This window comes from Sminthopsis crassicaudata, chromosome 3 (genome assembly GCF_048593235.1).
Source record: "Sminthopsis crassicaudata isolate SCR6 chromosome 3, ASM4859323v1, whole genome shotgun sequence".
NCBI lineage: Eukaryota > Metazoa > Chordata > Mammalia > Dasyuromorphia > Dasyuridae > Sminthopsis > Sminthopsis crassicaudata.
This window is the reverse complement of record NC_133619.1, coordinates 327,060,313-327,076,587: the sequence shown is the minus strand read 5'-3', so window position 1 is coordinate 327,076,587 and position 16,275 is coordinate 327,060,313. Positions and strand designations below refer to the sequence as shown.

Below are 16,275 nucleotides of genomic sequence, written 5' to 3'. Positions count from 1 at the left end.
GGAAGGAAGGAAGGAAGAAGGAAAGAAGGAAGGAAGGAAGAAGGAAAGAAGGAAGGAAGAAGGAAAGAAGGAAGGAAGGAAAGAAGGAAGGAAGGAAGGAAGGAAGGAAGGAAGGAAGGAAGGAAGGAAGGAAGGAAGGAAGGAAGGAAGGAAGGAGGAAAGAAGGAAGGAAGGAAGAAGGAAGGAAGGAAGAAGGAAAGAAGGAAGGAAGGAAAGAAGGAAGGAAGGAAGGAAGGAAGGAAGGAAGGAAGGAAGGAAGGAAAGAAAGGAAAGGGAAGGAAGGAAAGAAGGAAGGAAAGGAAGGAAGGAAGGAGGCGGACAGCATTTTTCTTCATAAGTCTTTGGAATTGTCTCCATTCTTTTATGTAATAGTCCTGGTATCATGCCAACTTGTGGTTTGTGGTTCACTGTCTTGCTCCTCATCTCTATCTTACATGCATAAGTAAACTGTGTAGTATATCTTAAGCAGTTACTAAGAACATGAATTCTGGGAGTGTCTGCTCTGCTGAGGAAATTGAATGTACATATATATGCGTACTTGTATGTGAGTGTCTTTAGCTAGAATATGTGTATGTATCCAAACATACAGGTTGAAAATGGAGGAAAGAGAAAAAATGAGAGAGAAGTAAGGAAAAGGGGGAGAGGGAGAGAGACAGAGAGCCAGAGACAGACAGAAACAGAGACAGAGATAGAGAGAGAAGAGGGAAGAATAAGAAAAAGGTGAGGCTAAAGATAAGGTGAAATGCAAATTTATTCTGATTAGTTAATAGCAAATAAAAATAGCCACTTTAAAACATGAGATGGAAAGGTAATATGCCTTTTTTTCCAAATAAAATATCTTAATAATATTGATTTGCATCTTTGGTATTCACCATTTAGATATTCACTGCCCACGTGTTTTTCTTTTTTAAATTTGTCTGATTATCAACCTTATGTTTCTTCCCAAACTGGGCATATATTAAATCATAGTATGGTTTTAAAGGTATATACCAATAAATTTTTTTCCTTAAAAAAAGTCTCATTCAGGGTTGGCCTAATTTTCCCTATTTAAGTCTCCTTGTCCCAGAAATTATATTATGTTTATTTTATATCTGTGTATATATTGTTCCCCTTCACCCCAGAAAACTGTAATTAGTTGACATCAGGGACTATTTAATTTTGTCTTTGTATATCCAAGATTGTAGCAAGTTTTCCTGGCCCATCATTGGCATTTAACTTGTTTGTTCATTGAAGATAACTAAGTCAGGATACTAGATAGCTTGGTGGAGAGCATGTCAGATATGGAATGAGAAAGTTCTGAGCCTAAATCCTATCTCAGAAACTTAACTGTGTGAACTTGTGTAAAACCAAAAAAAAAGTTTTTCAATTTCTTCATCCATAAAATGGAGATAATGATAGCACCCAACTCAAAAGGTTGTTGTAAGGCTCAAATGAGATAATATAATAAGTACTTTGGAAATCTGAAAGTACTAAATGTTATTATTATTACATTTGGGCAGCGAGGTGGTACAGTGAATAAAACACTAGCTCTTGAGTCAGGAAGATTCACCTTTCTGAATTCAAATCCTGACATGTATTAGTCGTATGATCCTGGGCAAGTCACTTAACCCTGATTGCCTCAGTTTCCTCATCTGTAAAATGAACTGGAAAGGAAATGACAAGCTGCTGAAGGAGCTTTGCCAAGAAAACTCCTAAAGGGGTCACAAAGAATCAGACATAACTGAAATAACTGAAGAATAATCATTACCATTAATAATTATTATGCTAGTTATTATTGTGGTTGTTGAATTTAAGATCTCTTTTTCTTCAAATCAAGATCGTGTTTGACTAAAGAATTATGTAATGGAAATTGCAGCTGTTAAACACATACAACTAGTAGTTTGGGAAAAGAAATAGAGAATATCCTTTCCGATTATTGTGAGGGGTCAAAATGGTAGAAGGATGCTGTTATATCTCTGTGGCTCACACTTAATCATCCTTGACTTCCCCACAGGAAAAGACCCAGTCACTGTGGCAACTTTCCAACCACTCATCATTGCCTCTATCGTGATAAGCATCTGCTTTTCCTTAATAGCCTTGATTCTATGCCTAAACCGATTCCACTGCCAGTGTAAGTATAATGTGATTCACAATACCATTAACTTGTTTTGTACTGTGGAGACTTACTCCTTTTTGATGACTAAAAAGTTCTTCTGCTCACTTTCTAGTAGTATAATTCCAACAGAGATCTTAGGGATTGTTGGGTTTTTTTTTTAAAAATATGTCTGATAACACCCAAAATTCCAATCCTAGATTTGGGAGGGACAAAAATTAGAGTATAGAGTTTAGAAGGATAGATCTCTTATTTAACGTAAATTAAAGAAAAGGTAGCACCTTCTAGGCTATGTGACTCTGGACAAATCATTTAACTTCCCATTATAAAAAAGTGAGTTTCCTGTACTGACGAAATCATAGACCCAGCCCGTCAACCTTCATTCATGTAAAGGCTAAAGAGGTTGAGGAAAATATAAGACTAATGAAAAATTTTTTTATTATTTTCATTCCTGAGAAATGAATCTCTAGATGAAGGTTATTGATGGTGAAGAAAAGGAGGGAAATTTATGCTGTTATTTTTTTGTAAATCAAAATGTAGATCTTTTGTAACTTAGGCCTTTCATCATGACTCCCCTAAAAGTTATATAAATTCAAGGTGCTTTTTGGGCACACATACATCTAAACCATGACTCATTGCCCTTCACCCAAGTTTCCCTTTTATCAGATTAACTCAGAAGATTTAGGCATTCAGAGAAAAGGCATTTGATTGAGCAGACTAACAAGGAAATAAAATGGAAAATACCTTCTCCTTTTCTCTTCTTCCTTCCTATATATATATTAAGGCATATTCTTCCATAGAGTCATGTCTAGTGGAAAAGGGAAGACTTAAAGCCAGACAATCTTATTCCCAGTGTTGTGTTCCCTCTGGAACATCACTGCCTTGGGAATTGCTCTTGATCTCTTCCTCTGCTGTCATCTGCTGGGCTACTTGCTGATGCCTGGGCTTGCTATGGTGCTTCTTCTCAGCTGCCCTTGCCATCTGCTGCTTCTCTGTTTAATTGAAGTTACCAGGAGTCCTCTTCCTCCTGGAAGAATTTATGGCTCTTTGGGGAACTAGTTCATAGTCTTGGGACTACTTCAACTCCTTTGTGAATTAAAGTTCTTCAACTCTCAGTTCTCTTTTTCTCTATCTCTAACTAACCTGTAGAGACAACTCTTCAAGATGCACTTGATTTTTGGACTAATATGAATAAATTAAGGTCCTATCGTGCCCTACCTCATGTAGAATACAATGGACCTTTTTTTAGCTACACCAGAAGATGAGGTTGGAAATGAAGACATTCATCCTTCATTCCTGTTGCTAAACCTTTCATATTCTGCTCTATTTTTTGCATCTAAAGAACTGATTTAGGGAGGGAAGGAGAAAAATTTGGAATACAAAGTTTTGCAAAGGCAAATGTTGAAAACTATCTTTGCATATATTTGGAAAAATAAAAAGCTATTAAAATAAAAAATAAATAAAAACAAAAAAGAATTGATCCAGACCCTTAACTAACACTGGACTCTTTGCCACCCTTTTCCCTTCAAGTTCCTCCTTGAAGGAAATGCATGCATTTTTTTTATTAAAACTTTTTATTTTTCAAAACATATGCGTGGACACTTCTTCAACATTAGCCCTTGCAAAACCCTGTATTCTAATTCCCCTTCTCTTTCCTCATGCCCTTCCCTATATGGCAAGTAGTCCAATATATGTTAAACATGGTAAAATTATATGATAAATCCAATATATGCATACATATTTATACAATTATCATGCTGCATAAGAGAAAAAGTGAAGCAAAATAAAATGCAAGCAAACAACAACAAAAAGTGAAAATGCTATGTTGTAAAATACACAGTTCCCACAGTCCTCTCTCTGGGTGTAAATGACTCTCTTCATCAGTGAACAATTGAAACTGGTTTGAATCATTTTATTGTTGAAGAAAGCCAAAATACATGCATTTCTTAGACAAAGTTGAAAGCCTAGTTTTCTGAAGTTACAATAGTAATGAAGTGACAACAAGCAAAGAAAATTTGAAGATGGAGTTATTTCTTGTTTATTAACTATAAAAGCAAATAATCAATAGCTAAGCTCCCAAAGAGAAGACTATGAGGATTTTTTGGAAATAGCATTAGACTGAGAGTCAGAAGACTTATGTGTAGAACTTATCTGTAGAACTTTGTATAAGTTATTTATCCTATTTGAAATTTATTCTCCAAGAGTGTAAAATGAGAAGATTGGACTAGGTCATCTCCAAAGTCTTCTTAAACTCTGACATTTTATGGTTTTATGAGAAGGGTTCATTGCAGAATACCTATTGTGAATAATCCACCTTAGAAGTCAGATAAAGAGAGGCTAGATGATTTCATGGACCTGTTCTGGTTTAAATGTCTAAAAGGAAGGTAACAAGACATAGGGAGAAGGATGACTATATTTAGTGACTATATCTTGGAATAAAATCCCAGCTCTTCCAATTGCTACTTGTGTAACTTTGAACATGTTATTTCTTCTCAATATTCTTTTTTTTTCCCTTTTTGATGAGGCAATTGGAATCGAGTAACTTTACCAGAGTCACCCAGCTAATAAGTGATAAATGTCTGAGGTTTAATTTGAACTCAGTCCTCCCGAGTCTAGGACTGGTGTTCTATCCATTGAGCTATCTAGCTGCCCTATTCCCTCAACATTCTTGTCTGTAAAATCACAAGACTACATCTTGTTACTAGATTAACTTAAACTCTCTTCCAGCTCCAAATCTACACCCTTGTGAAGGCTAAAAAAAAAAAAAAAAAAAAAAAAGTACACATCCAAAATATAACTGAAATATGTGTAATTTTTTTTTTTTTAGTCTGTAAACAGCCAGAGGATGGTCTCTACTCTGATGCTGAAAGACCTACTGTGGCAGCCACAGAGGAAGAGGCAAATGAATTGGTGAGCCCACTAACCCATGTTGAATCAACTGCAACATCTGAAAAGACAGCCAGTGTGTGAAGGTAACCTAACAACTCCCCTCTGCCCCATTCTGTAACCTGGAATCATCTGAGACATGAAACTCAAGATCATACATTGCCTTCCAGTTGCTTTCAGAATGAAATTTGAATTTCTCATGTTTGAAGGCCCTTTATTATTTGCAACCCCTTTGTTTCAATTACTGTTATCTCTTACTATTTCCCATCTTCCTCCAAGGAACAAAACTTCCTCATTTCTACTCTGCTTTTTTTAACCTAAAACTGGCCCCTCCTGAAAAGCTTTTCTTGTTCCTCTTTGGTAATATGTCCCTTCCTTCCTTTTAAACCTTATTTCAAACTTGTCTTCAAAAATCCTTCCTTGACAAACTTAAATTAACTCCAACTATTTCTTTTCTTCTTATTTTAAAATTTTTATTAACTTTTCTTTTTAAAAAAAAGTTCTTTCTCCGTGATTCCTCCTTCTCTACCAATAAAACCCTCTTATAACAAATAAATATAATGAAATGAAACAAGTCACCACCTTGTTCATGCCTGAAAATAATGCCTCATTCTGCACCTGTGGTCTACTGTCTCTGACAAAAGGCAGAAGGTAGAGTTCACCATAAGATGCTCTAAAGTCATGATTGGACTTTGTATTGATCTGCATTGATCATGTATTTGGTGATTTTAAAAAAAGTGGTATATTTTACATTATTGTAATAATTGCATAAATTATTTTCCTGCTTTTTCTTTCTTTACTCTTCCCAAGTTTCTTTGTATTCTTAATATTTGTCATTTTTTATAGACTAACATAAAATTGTCTAATCATAAGACTTATCTACTATTTAAGAGTTAACAATAATTTAATGTATTAAATCATTTCTCAGTTGACACTCACTTTCCTATTAGAGATAGGGACTGGACTTGTGACTTTATAGACAGACAATTCCTGAATGAAGAAATTCACTTTACCAGTGGGGGTCAGTATTTTCTCTACAATCCATACTCTTAGTTGTTTAAAACACTGAGGATTAAAAAGGATTTTCCCTGAGTTGTATAGCCAATAGGGAGAGCCACAGAAAAGACCTGAACCAGATCTTTCTAGCTCTGAGACCTGCTCCTTGACCATTACAACATATTGCCTATTATTTACATGGCTGCTATTATTGTACAGCATCTTTAGCATCTCACTCTCACATATGGGATTCTCAAAAATGATAGTTCATGTGTTCCCACCAATGGGACTTCATTATCTATAGTACAGAAGGCATAGTTTGGGGGTTTTTAAAGCATTAAATTAAATATCAGAGTAGGAATGTTTTCACTGGAGCATTTCCCTCATAAAAATGGAGTAAACTCTCTCACAAATGTACACACCATTAGTGGGGAAAATGAGGATGAATAGGGATCAAGTAAGAGAGTATATGAGGGAAAATGACAGATACACACCAGGGAACTATATGTGTGTGGGAAGTTATACTTTCCTCACATATATCATCTGGTTATGTCATCATGCTGCTTTCAGTTAGCTCGTGTTTCTACAGAACACATTGTTCTCCTCATCCCTTCCAGGCATGATGACATTTCTTCTGGTTATACTCCTTACTAGGCATGGGATTTCTACTTTGCTGAGGCATTCAATAAGGCAGGATATAGTGGAAGGATATTTTGACTAGAATCTGTCTTAATAAGGGTAGGAAGGTTCTTTAATTATAATCATCAAACCCAGATAATAAAAGCCCGGCTAAGGGCCCCCAAGATAAGATTAAGTCTGTCCTTTTCAATCCCTGTGTCTGAAACTGAGATCAAAGATTAACCAATCTTCCATACTCCCAAAATTCTCTCTTGTTTAGCTAAAAATGAATTTGAGCTAGGAAATGGTAATAGCATTCTCTATTCATATAACCCACATGCCTGTCTTTACTATTCATATATGTCAAGAGGAAAGCTTAATTGTTTGAGAACTATATTTTTGGTCAACAAAAGTCTCATGCTCTTTACATTGGTTATACATATGAGACTTTCTCTTCTTTTTTTCACCTTCTTGGATAATATGCTTAGTAGAGATATTTCTAGGTTAAATTATAGGTACAGGCATTTTTGTTATAATTTCATATTGTTTCCAAGAATGACTGGACCATTTCACAGTTCTATCAATAATACAATAGCATGCCTATCTTCCTACAGATCCTCTAATGTTTATAATTTTTGCTTTTGCTTATTTCTGGTAATTGGAAAGGTACAAGATGATACTTCAGAGTTCTTATAATGTAGATTTTTTTAAAAATTACTGATTTAGAGCCTTCTGTAATCTATGATATTTTTTCTTCTGAAAATTAACTATTCACATCCTTTAACCAATTATCTATTGGGAGAAAGGTTCTTATTCTTATATATCTATCTGCATTCCTATATTTATCGATTTTCAGAGATATCTATCTGAAATTTTTACTGCAAAAATTTCCCCTATTAATTGCTTCTCTTATAATTCTAGTTGCATTGATTTTGTTCATACAAATATTTTTCAATCTGATATAATTTTTAATATCCATTTAATTTTCTACAGTTATATCTCTATACCTGGTTTAATTACAAATTCTTACTTTAGCTTTTGTTATATTAACTATTGGCTTTCATTCTCTTACAATTTTTTTAAAAGATAAAATTGTGATATATAGTATCACATATCAGTCTAAACTTAATTACCATAAATTGTTTTCAGTGTTCTCAATGTTTTTGTCAAATAGTTAATTCTTAAATAAATAGTTGTCAAATGTGGATTAATATAATAGCAGCTTACTATTTTCCATTAGTTTTGGATTTTGCTTACCCAACTGCATCATTAGCTTTTCTATTTTTAATCAATATTGACTTATTTTGATAATGCTTTATAGTATAGCTTCAGAGCTACTAAATCTATGTCCCTTCCTTCCAACTTTTTTTTCCATGATTCTGTTGATATAATAGGGGGTAGCCAGGGAGAGGGAGGAGTAGCCAGGTGGCACAGTGGAAAGAGCACTGACCATGAAATTAAGAGGACTTGAATTCAATCTAGTTTAAAATACTTACTAGCTGTGTGAGTCTAGGCTTAATCTCACTTAACCCCAGTTGCCTCTCCCCCCTTAAAGAAAGAATGAATGAAATTATGTCTCTTCAGATGATTTTTGTTATTATTTCATTTACTTCTATTAAGCACTTTTGGTAGTTTTGTTAATATAGTACTAAATCTAAATCTATAAATTAATTTAAGTAGTATCTTTTTTATTGTATTGGTATGATACAACCAATGGGCAATAAATATCTTTCTATTATGTTCTTTAGTTTCTATTAAGAGTGTTTTATAATTGTATTCAAAGACAAATGTTTTAGTACTCTATGCATTTTGTAATTGTTTGAATGCAATTCCTCTTACCTTTTTGTTTTACTAAATTTTATTGGTAATATATAGAAAAGGTTTTGATTTTTATGAGTATATTTTGTATTCTGCTTCTTTCATAGGATTTTAGATCTAGAGTTGAAAGGAATCTGAAAAGCCAGTCCAGTCTCCTCATTTTGCAGATGAGGGGATTAAGACCCAAGGTTAAATTACTTGCCCAAGATCACATAAGGAATAAATATGGAAATCAGTTTCTCTGACTGTAGCTCTGACTCCAGAATTGGTTTTCTTTCCATTAACTGATGTTACTAATTGTTTTGCTTATTCTTTCCACTGATTTTCTAGGATTCTCTAAATAGACCATTATATAGACTGCAATCAAACATCTACTCTGAGCCAAACACTGTTAGGTATTAAGAAAACAAAGATAAGGGACAGCTAAGTGGCAGTGGATAGAGCACTAGCCCTGAAGTCAAGAGGGCCTGAGTTCAAATTTTATCTCAGACACTTAATACTTCCTAGCTGTATGACCCTGGGCAAGTCACTTAACCCCAATTGCCTCAGGGAAAAAGAAAAAAAAAAGAATTTATACTCTCAAGGAGCTTACTTTGAATGGGGGGGGGGGAGACAAAAAGTATATATTATATATATTATATGTGTGTGTGCAAAATAAATATGTACAGTACTTCCCCTGCTCTATTCAGACATTTTGTTTTCTGAAAGAGGGAGGATAAAAGGAAATTGGGTGAGAAAATCATCTTGAAACAGTTCCAAGGATCTATGAGCAAACAGTCTCTTAGAAAAATGTACTAAGTGGACTAGTTTTGATAGAATTTCAGAATCAAGAACAATGATTGATGTAAAGCTGACTTCAGCACAGAACTATCAGTTCATTTACATATGCTTATTCAAGATTTTGGAGGATATAGCTGAAAATCTAAACATCAGAAAACATAGGAGACTATGGGAAAACTGCTTATCATCTGTTAGTGAACACAAGATTTCTCAACCATGACTATAAGTGGGTCTGTCTCCTTATAAGGAGTCCTTGATTTAAGACATTGGAAGCCAGAAAAGGATCTGAAAAAAAAAAAACAAAACACACGCACAAAAAAAAAAAAAAAAACCCTGAAACTTGAAGAGAGATAATGCTAAGACAAAAGTAGAGCAAGGACTGCCACTCAACCCTTTGCCCTTTAAAAAAAAAATAGAACAGAGGAGAATCTAAATGAATAACATCATTCTGGGGATGAGTCTCCTGAAAGAGCTGACTGATATAGATAAGCTTTGTAGCTAATAGAAGGAGCTCTTTGGAGTAGAGCTCTAGAAGTGATAAAAGAGATTTGAAGAAAGTAGAATCTTTTTGCTTATGAAGAAGCTAGCTGGGCTTTTTGCAATGCTCTTTAGCACCATCTAGAGAGTGAGAGTGAGCAGATCGGAGGAGTTTTGCAGCTCTCTAGCTTGGGAGAACAGAATTCTTGTTACTGAACCAACTTAAAACTGGAGACTCCTAAATTCCAGGACTGAAAAACAGAGTTGTAAATTGCCCTAGGCGCATGGGTTTCCTGACTCATATGCTTCACTTCTAGTTCTGGTTAACTACCAGACTAGTAACATATAAACACTTCAACAACTAAAAAAGAGAACAACCACCAGAAAGTAGTGCCTACTCTCTCTCGAGCGTGGATGGGAGAATGTGGTTTATGAGCTGATTCTTATACACACCGCTAGGAAATCTTAAGTGTCTGAGACCAGATTTGAACTCAAATGCTTCTGACTTCAGGGCTGGTGCTCTATCTACTGCTCTATCCTAGTAACTTTCTATGCTCAATCTTTTTCTGTTGTTTACATCCAGATCCATATGTATCCAGAGAGAACTATGGAGACTAAATGTGGATCAAAGTATAGAAATTTCATATTTTTTGGGTTGTTGTTTGCTTGTTTTTTTTCTTATTTTCCCCCCTTTTGATCTAATTTTTCTTTCACAGCATGATGACTATGGAAATATCTACAAGAATTGCACATTGTTGTCTAGGGGAGGGAGGCGGGGGGGCGGGGGGGGGGAAAGAAAAAGAAAATTTTGGAGTACAAAGTTTTGCAAAGGTGAAAACTGAAAACTATCTTTGCATGCATTTGGAAAAATAAAATACTATTTAAAAAGAAAGTAAAAAGGAATGATTTTTTTCAGTAAGCTTTTGGATTTCCTTTTCCATTTGGCCAATGCTACTTTTAAAGGAGCTTTTTCTTCAGTGAATTTTTGTGCCTCTTTTTCCATTTAGCCAATTCTGCTTTTTAAGGCATTCTTCTCATTGGCTCTTTGTACCTTTTACAATTTAATGTAGTCTGTTTTTTAAGATGTTATTTTCACTAATGGGTTTTTTTGTGTCTTCTTTACCAAGCTGTTGACTCATTTTTCATGATTTTCTTGCATTATTCTTCTCTTCCTAATTTTTCTTCTACCTCTCTTACTTGATTTTCAAAATTTTTCTTGAGATCTTCTATGGCCTGAATCAATTCTTGTTTTTCTTGTACACTTTGGATATAGGAGCTGACTTTGTCATCTTCTCAGAGTATGTTTTGATATTTCTTGTCACCATAATATCTTTCTATGCTCAGTATCTTTTTTCTGTTGTTTGCTCATTTTCCCAGTCTATTTCTTTAACTCTGTTAAAGAAAGGCTCTGTTTCCAGGGTGGATGATAAACTGTCCCAAAAATCAGGGGTTTTGTGCAGCTGTTTTCAGAAATACTTCTAAGGACCTGCAAGTTTTCAATTCTTCGGAGATAGTATGATCTGAGGAGAGGTGCATTTACTACTCTTGTGGCCCATGTTCGAGTGTGTGAGTGATCATAAGCACTCTTTTCTGCCCTGGCATTGTGAGGAAGATCCCTGCTCCACTGTGGCCACAAGCTCTGGTGTGTTAGCACTTCTCCTCACTGGAAGTGGCACGCAGGACTGTGACCCAGATCAAAGACCTGCCTCAGTGCTAGCAAAAAGAGTCCTGTAACTTCTTTAGTACTATTTCTTCAATTGCCTTAGTCTGTGGATTGAGAGCTGTAGAAGCAGCTGCTCTTCCTAATGTCTGCTCCTACTTTGCTGGGGCCAGGGCTATGCTAGTACAGCGGGCACTGGAGTGTGCTCCATCCTCACCCAGGTGAGGATCCTCACCCAACCTTCTAAGTTGTCTTTGCTGGAAATTATTTCACCCCAACCTTTTATGGTTTCTGCTGCTCCAGAAATTGCTTTATGATAACATTATTTAAAAGTATTCAGAGGGATTATCCTTAAATTAATTTTTTTTTAATTTAGAGTTTTGAATTATCTTTATTTTTTTTCTCATCTCAGGTCTCACATGTCTTTTCTTCAGAACATCTTGATGACCATCCAGAATGTTCTCACACCTTCCTTGGGCTTCTTTACTGATTTTTGGATGCCTCTCCATCTCCTCTCAGTGGGAAGAAAATAGAAGAGGACAGAGGAAGCAGAAGAACTTCTGAAACTTTAACCAGCTGCATTTATTTTGAAATTTGTACAAGCTAGAAAGAACCTGATTTGTACAAGTTAGAAAGAACTTGGGATATCCTCCAGTTTGTCTCATTTCACAAAGAGAAACCTAGGGGAACCAGAAGGCCTGAGCAAGATCCCATGAAGTGAAAAATTAGGGATTAGAACCCAGGATTCCTGGCTGCCATCTCAGAGCCCTTTCCACTACAGCATGCCATCTCTATGTCAGGGATGTGAATTTCAGTTGATCTGGTTTCTAAATTAAGCCCCGAGGAGTTATATATTATATATTGCTGCTAAGGGGGCCAAAATGTAGAAACTGTGTGTGTAGAAGAGTGGTTCTCAAAGTTTGGTCCAGAGAATCCTAGGGATCTCAAGCTCTTTCAAAGGGTCTACAAATTCAAAATTAATTTTTATTTCTAATATGGTTAGTATCTATAAATATAACCCACATAAACAAAAACTTTTTGGACAGATCCTCAATAATTTTAATACTATAAAACAATCATGAGAACAAAAGTTTGAGAACCACTGGTATAGAAAATACTTTTTTTTAATTTTTTAAATCATGGAGACAATTGCTTTTCCATTGTTCTCCTTTGCTGCTTTTCTTCTGTTTCAACTTTCTCTCTGACTCCCAGGCCTCAGGAAAAAGTGGCAGAATAGACTCAAATATAGGTTAAATGGCTGGAAAGGCTAAATTCAGCAGTCAGAATGAGGCAAGTCTAGGATCCAAGGAGTCTGACACACCTCTAGTTCATATTGGACTGATAGTTTTCCCTAAATGGCTTTAAGCTATATTTTAATTTGTTTATAACATTTTGGGGGAAGTTCTCATTTATGATGAGCAATAAATTTAGGGTTTTTATTATTATTTGTTAATGTGTATGATTTTTATACATATGTAGTATGTTTCATAACATATCTTTGAAAGTACTTGTTATCAGTGATAGGAAGAAAATGGTTAGAGGTCAAACCAATAGCATCATGGGAAGACATTATGAAGACATCATGAGATCCTCTTAGTTCTCTCACTTGAGTTTTTTATTGGCCTAAATAGTCACTATTAAAAAACAAACAAACAAACAAACAAAACAGGGAGGTTTAAAGAGGAAGATTTTTCTTTTCTGTTTTCTTCAGTTCTAGAATGAAAAGAGGGTGCTCTCTGATGCCTTGTGCTGCCTTACTTTAAGATTAGAATTTTACTTTACAAAGCTTGACTCTAATGATGGCTGTCTCTACTAACAAGCTACTCACTGTTCAAGGTCTTTATGCATGTGCCTAACATTCTATTTTTTAAATGACAGGAAAATAAAGTGGAAATTCAGTCTATTCAGTTTTAAAGTGGAAATTCAGTCTATTCAGTTTTCTATTTGACTGGTAGAATAAGAAGTTAATTAAAGCTCTCCCCTATCAAGTGGTCACTTCTAAGTTATAGCTTAGATCAATGAACTGAAGTAATTTGAAGCTACTCATTCCTTCATCCAGTTCCTTCATCCTAAAAATTATGTATGGAATACCCTTATTAAATTTTAATACATTCATATTTTAGACACAATTCTCTATCTTTCCAACTTATGTGAATAGTGTAGTTTTTCTCTTTGCAAGTGAAAAACATTTCCTTCCAAATCAGGTTTGTACTGGAAAAATTTTCTCAAATTTTAGTTTTAAAATATATTTAGAGTGAAAAACAAAACAACACTAAAAGACAATGGAATAAAGGAAAGAAACAAGCACTTATGAAGCATCTAATGTGTGCCAGGCGTGTGCTAAGTGCTTCACATATATCATCTCATTTGAACAGATGAAATAACATTTTAGAGGGCTTAGCTCAGTGCCTGTCATATAGTAGGTGCTTAATAAATGTTAGCTATTATTGTTATGCTACTCACCTTCACAGTAACACTGAGACATTGGTGCTATTATTCCCATTTTATTATTGAGGAAACTGGGGCAAACAGAAGCTAAGTGATTTGTTATCCTAGTTTTATGCACTTAGTTACAGATTTAGGGTCCTATCCACTGTACCACCCCTCTTTAAAAAATAAAACTAAATAATGAGTTATGGTACAGAATTGGCTAATTAGGTTCAAAACAACTTATTTCCTCTAATTTGTATAGTTTAACATTTTTAATCAGTAACACTGGTAAAAGCATTCATAACATTCACAAAATTCATGGATGATATCAAGACAGGAGAGAAAATTAATGTATTAAATGGCAATCAGTATCCAAATAGACTTGGATCAGGAAATTTAATAAAGCCAAAACCCTCTTCTTTGCTTCAAGAAATCAACCAAACAACTATAGGATGTTGGATCATGTGAAAAGGACTAATTTTAATAGACTCAAAATAAGTTGACAGTAACATGGCAGCCCATAGGTCCATAATCTTAGGTAGCTTTAAAAGAAGTAATATATCTCAAACAAGGAAAGTGATCAACCATGCCTTTGGGCTCTTATCAGAATACTCCTGGAATAATATGATTTTAGGGAAATTTTAGGAGGTACATTGACAAACTGGAATATGTCTAGAGAAAAGCAACTAGGATTATCAGAGAAATTGGAACTATGACACATACAGGACAAATTGAAGAAACTAGGAATATTAAACCCAGAAAATAGAACTTTTAGGAAGGATATGATAATTATAGCTTCACTAGTGAACTCTTCTGATAACTCATCATGGAAAAGAGAAGACTTTGGTTCTCAATGGCTATGGTAGCACAACACAGTTAAGAGTATTCCTACCAAGCCTAGGAATGGAAGATATGTCTATTGTCTAAGGACTGACCCAAGGTCAATTAGGGTCATTAGAAGGCTAGCCACCAAATAATAAAAATTTTATATCATGTAAACTCTCAAAGATTAGAGAGGTTGCAATCTGTTACCAGTGGAGAAAGATACCTACCCAGGAAACAGTATAGAACCTTAAAGGGATAGAGTAGGATTGTTGTAATAATATTGAAGTGAATGACTCTGTTTTTCAAAAAATAATAAGGAATTATTCCACTTTGGCATCAAAATATGACCTATGGGTAGAAGTTACATGGAAGACAAGAATTTTTTCCTTATGTTGGCCTAAAAAAGAAAAGAAACAGAGTCGTTTAAGAACAGAACGAGCAGCTTTTTAAGGCAGTGAGTTCCCTATCTCTGAAAGTCAAAAATTCATGCTTCACTTAAGAATTCAAATTTCATGACAGTCCCATACACCTATAAAATTTGTTGACTGTAACCATCATTAACATTAGGAAATATAAGTATGTTTTTTTTAAACAAATTAAAAGGTTTTAAACTTTAAAAGACTTTAGTACTTTCTTGAATTGAGATAGGATTAAAGTTTGCCATTTGCAAAATGAAGAATACTTACAGTTGACCTATATACCAGGAACAGCCATTAAAAAATTAGTTTAGGCATTAAGTTGTGATAAATGCTACAGAGGTAGAATTTTACTGAGCTGGACAAAGCTCACTATTTAGGACTGTGGAATGATGTTGATAGAATAAGAGGTCTTCAAAATCATAGTCTAAGGAACTTGAGAAATTATTGCTCTAGCCTTGATTTATGAGGAATAGCTTTGTTTCAATAAGTTGGATTGTACATCCCACGCTGTTAAAACATCTGACTCCCATGCCAAATGTACACAATTTGACCAATGTAACCATCTTGTTTTCCCTCCCTCTCCTTCCTCCTTTCATCCTTTAAGGATTGATACCATTTGGATGCTATACTGCCACCATGTGGTTGGTAATCAGGAAGCTAAATTTCCACGTTGGTTGTAGTCTCCAAAGCCTCCAATTTCCATTTTCTTCTCCTCTACCTAGGGTTGGCACTTTATTTTCTATTATAGGACTACTATTCTAATGATGTCTCTAACTGCAAATCTGATTCTCTGTCCACCTGACCACCAGTTTCAATGACCACTTTCACCAGGAAAGGAAAGGCTTCTCTAAAGTTGCTTTTTTTATATTACTTTGCTCAAAGAATAGAAAACTAAGGGAGAGTGGGAAAGGGGACTGGGAAGAACTATCATATCTCTGGGTTTAAAAGAAACTCACATTCCAGAGAAAGTAAGACAAATCAAAGAATTTAAATTTGACATTTAAATGCAATTCTTAACTTTGAGGCTATATATAACATGTCTATCTATATGAAAATATACCAAATACTGAAATATCTATGAAAAGAAAATGACATGAAATCATTTATCCTTTAAAGTGTTTATCAAAAGTCTTGTAACTTGCCATATTAAGCTTTTTTTCTGATGAAGTAATTTTTCCCTAATCAATAAAATTATCTTCAAAAAAGTTTTAATTTTAGTCTTAGTGGGAGAACTATGGTTAATTGCAATCATAAGATGATGACTGAATTGCCAA

The 16,275-nt window shown here is 34.7% G+C and overlaps 1 protein-coding gene across 5 annotated transcripts in view; it reads left to right on the top strand.

The window, feature by feature from the left end:
• Window positions 1-12,775, top strand: part of CD80 (CD80 molecule) — a 57,271-nt gene extending 44,496 nt beyond the window's left edge. For 4 of the 5 annotated variants that reach the window (XM_074301311.1, XM_074301314.1, XM_074301310.1 and 1 more), the window contains 3 exons: window positions 1,994-2,110; window positions 4,920-5,064; window positions 11,740-12,775. In XM_074301311.1, the coding sequence (XP_074157412.1) occupies window positions 1,994-2,110; window positions 4,920-5,062 (260 nt within the window). In that variant the 3' untranslated portion in view covers window positions 5,063-5,064; window positions 11,740-12,775. The remainder of the gene's footprint in view (window positions 1-1,993; window positions 2,111-4,919; window positions 5,065-11,739) is intronic. The other variant, XM_074301313.1, reaches the window with a different exon arrangement.
• The last annotated feature ends 3,500 nt before the right edge of the window (window positions 12,776-16,275 follow it).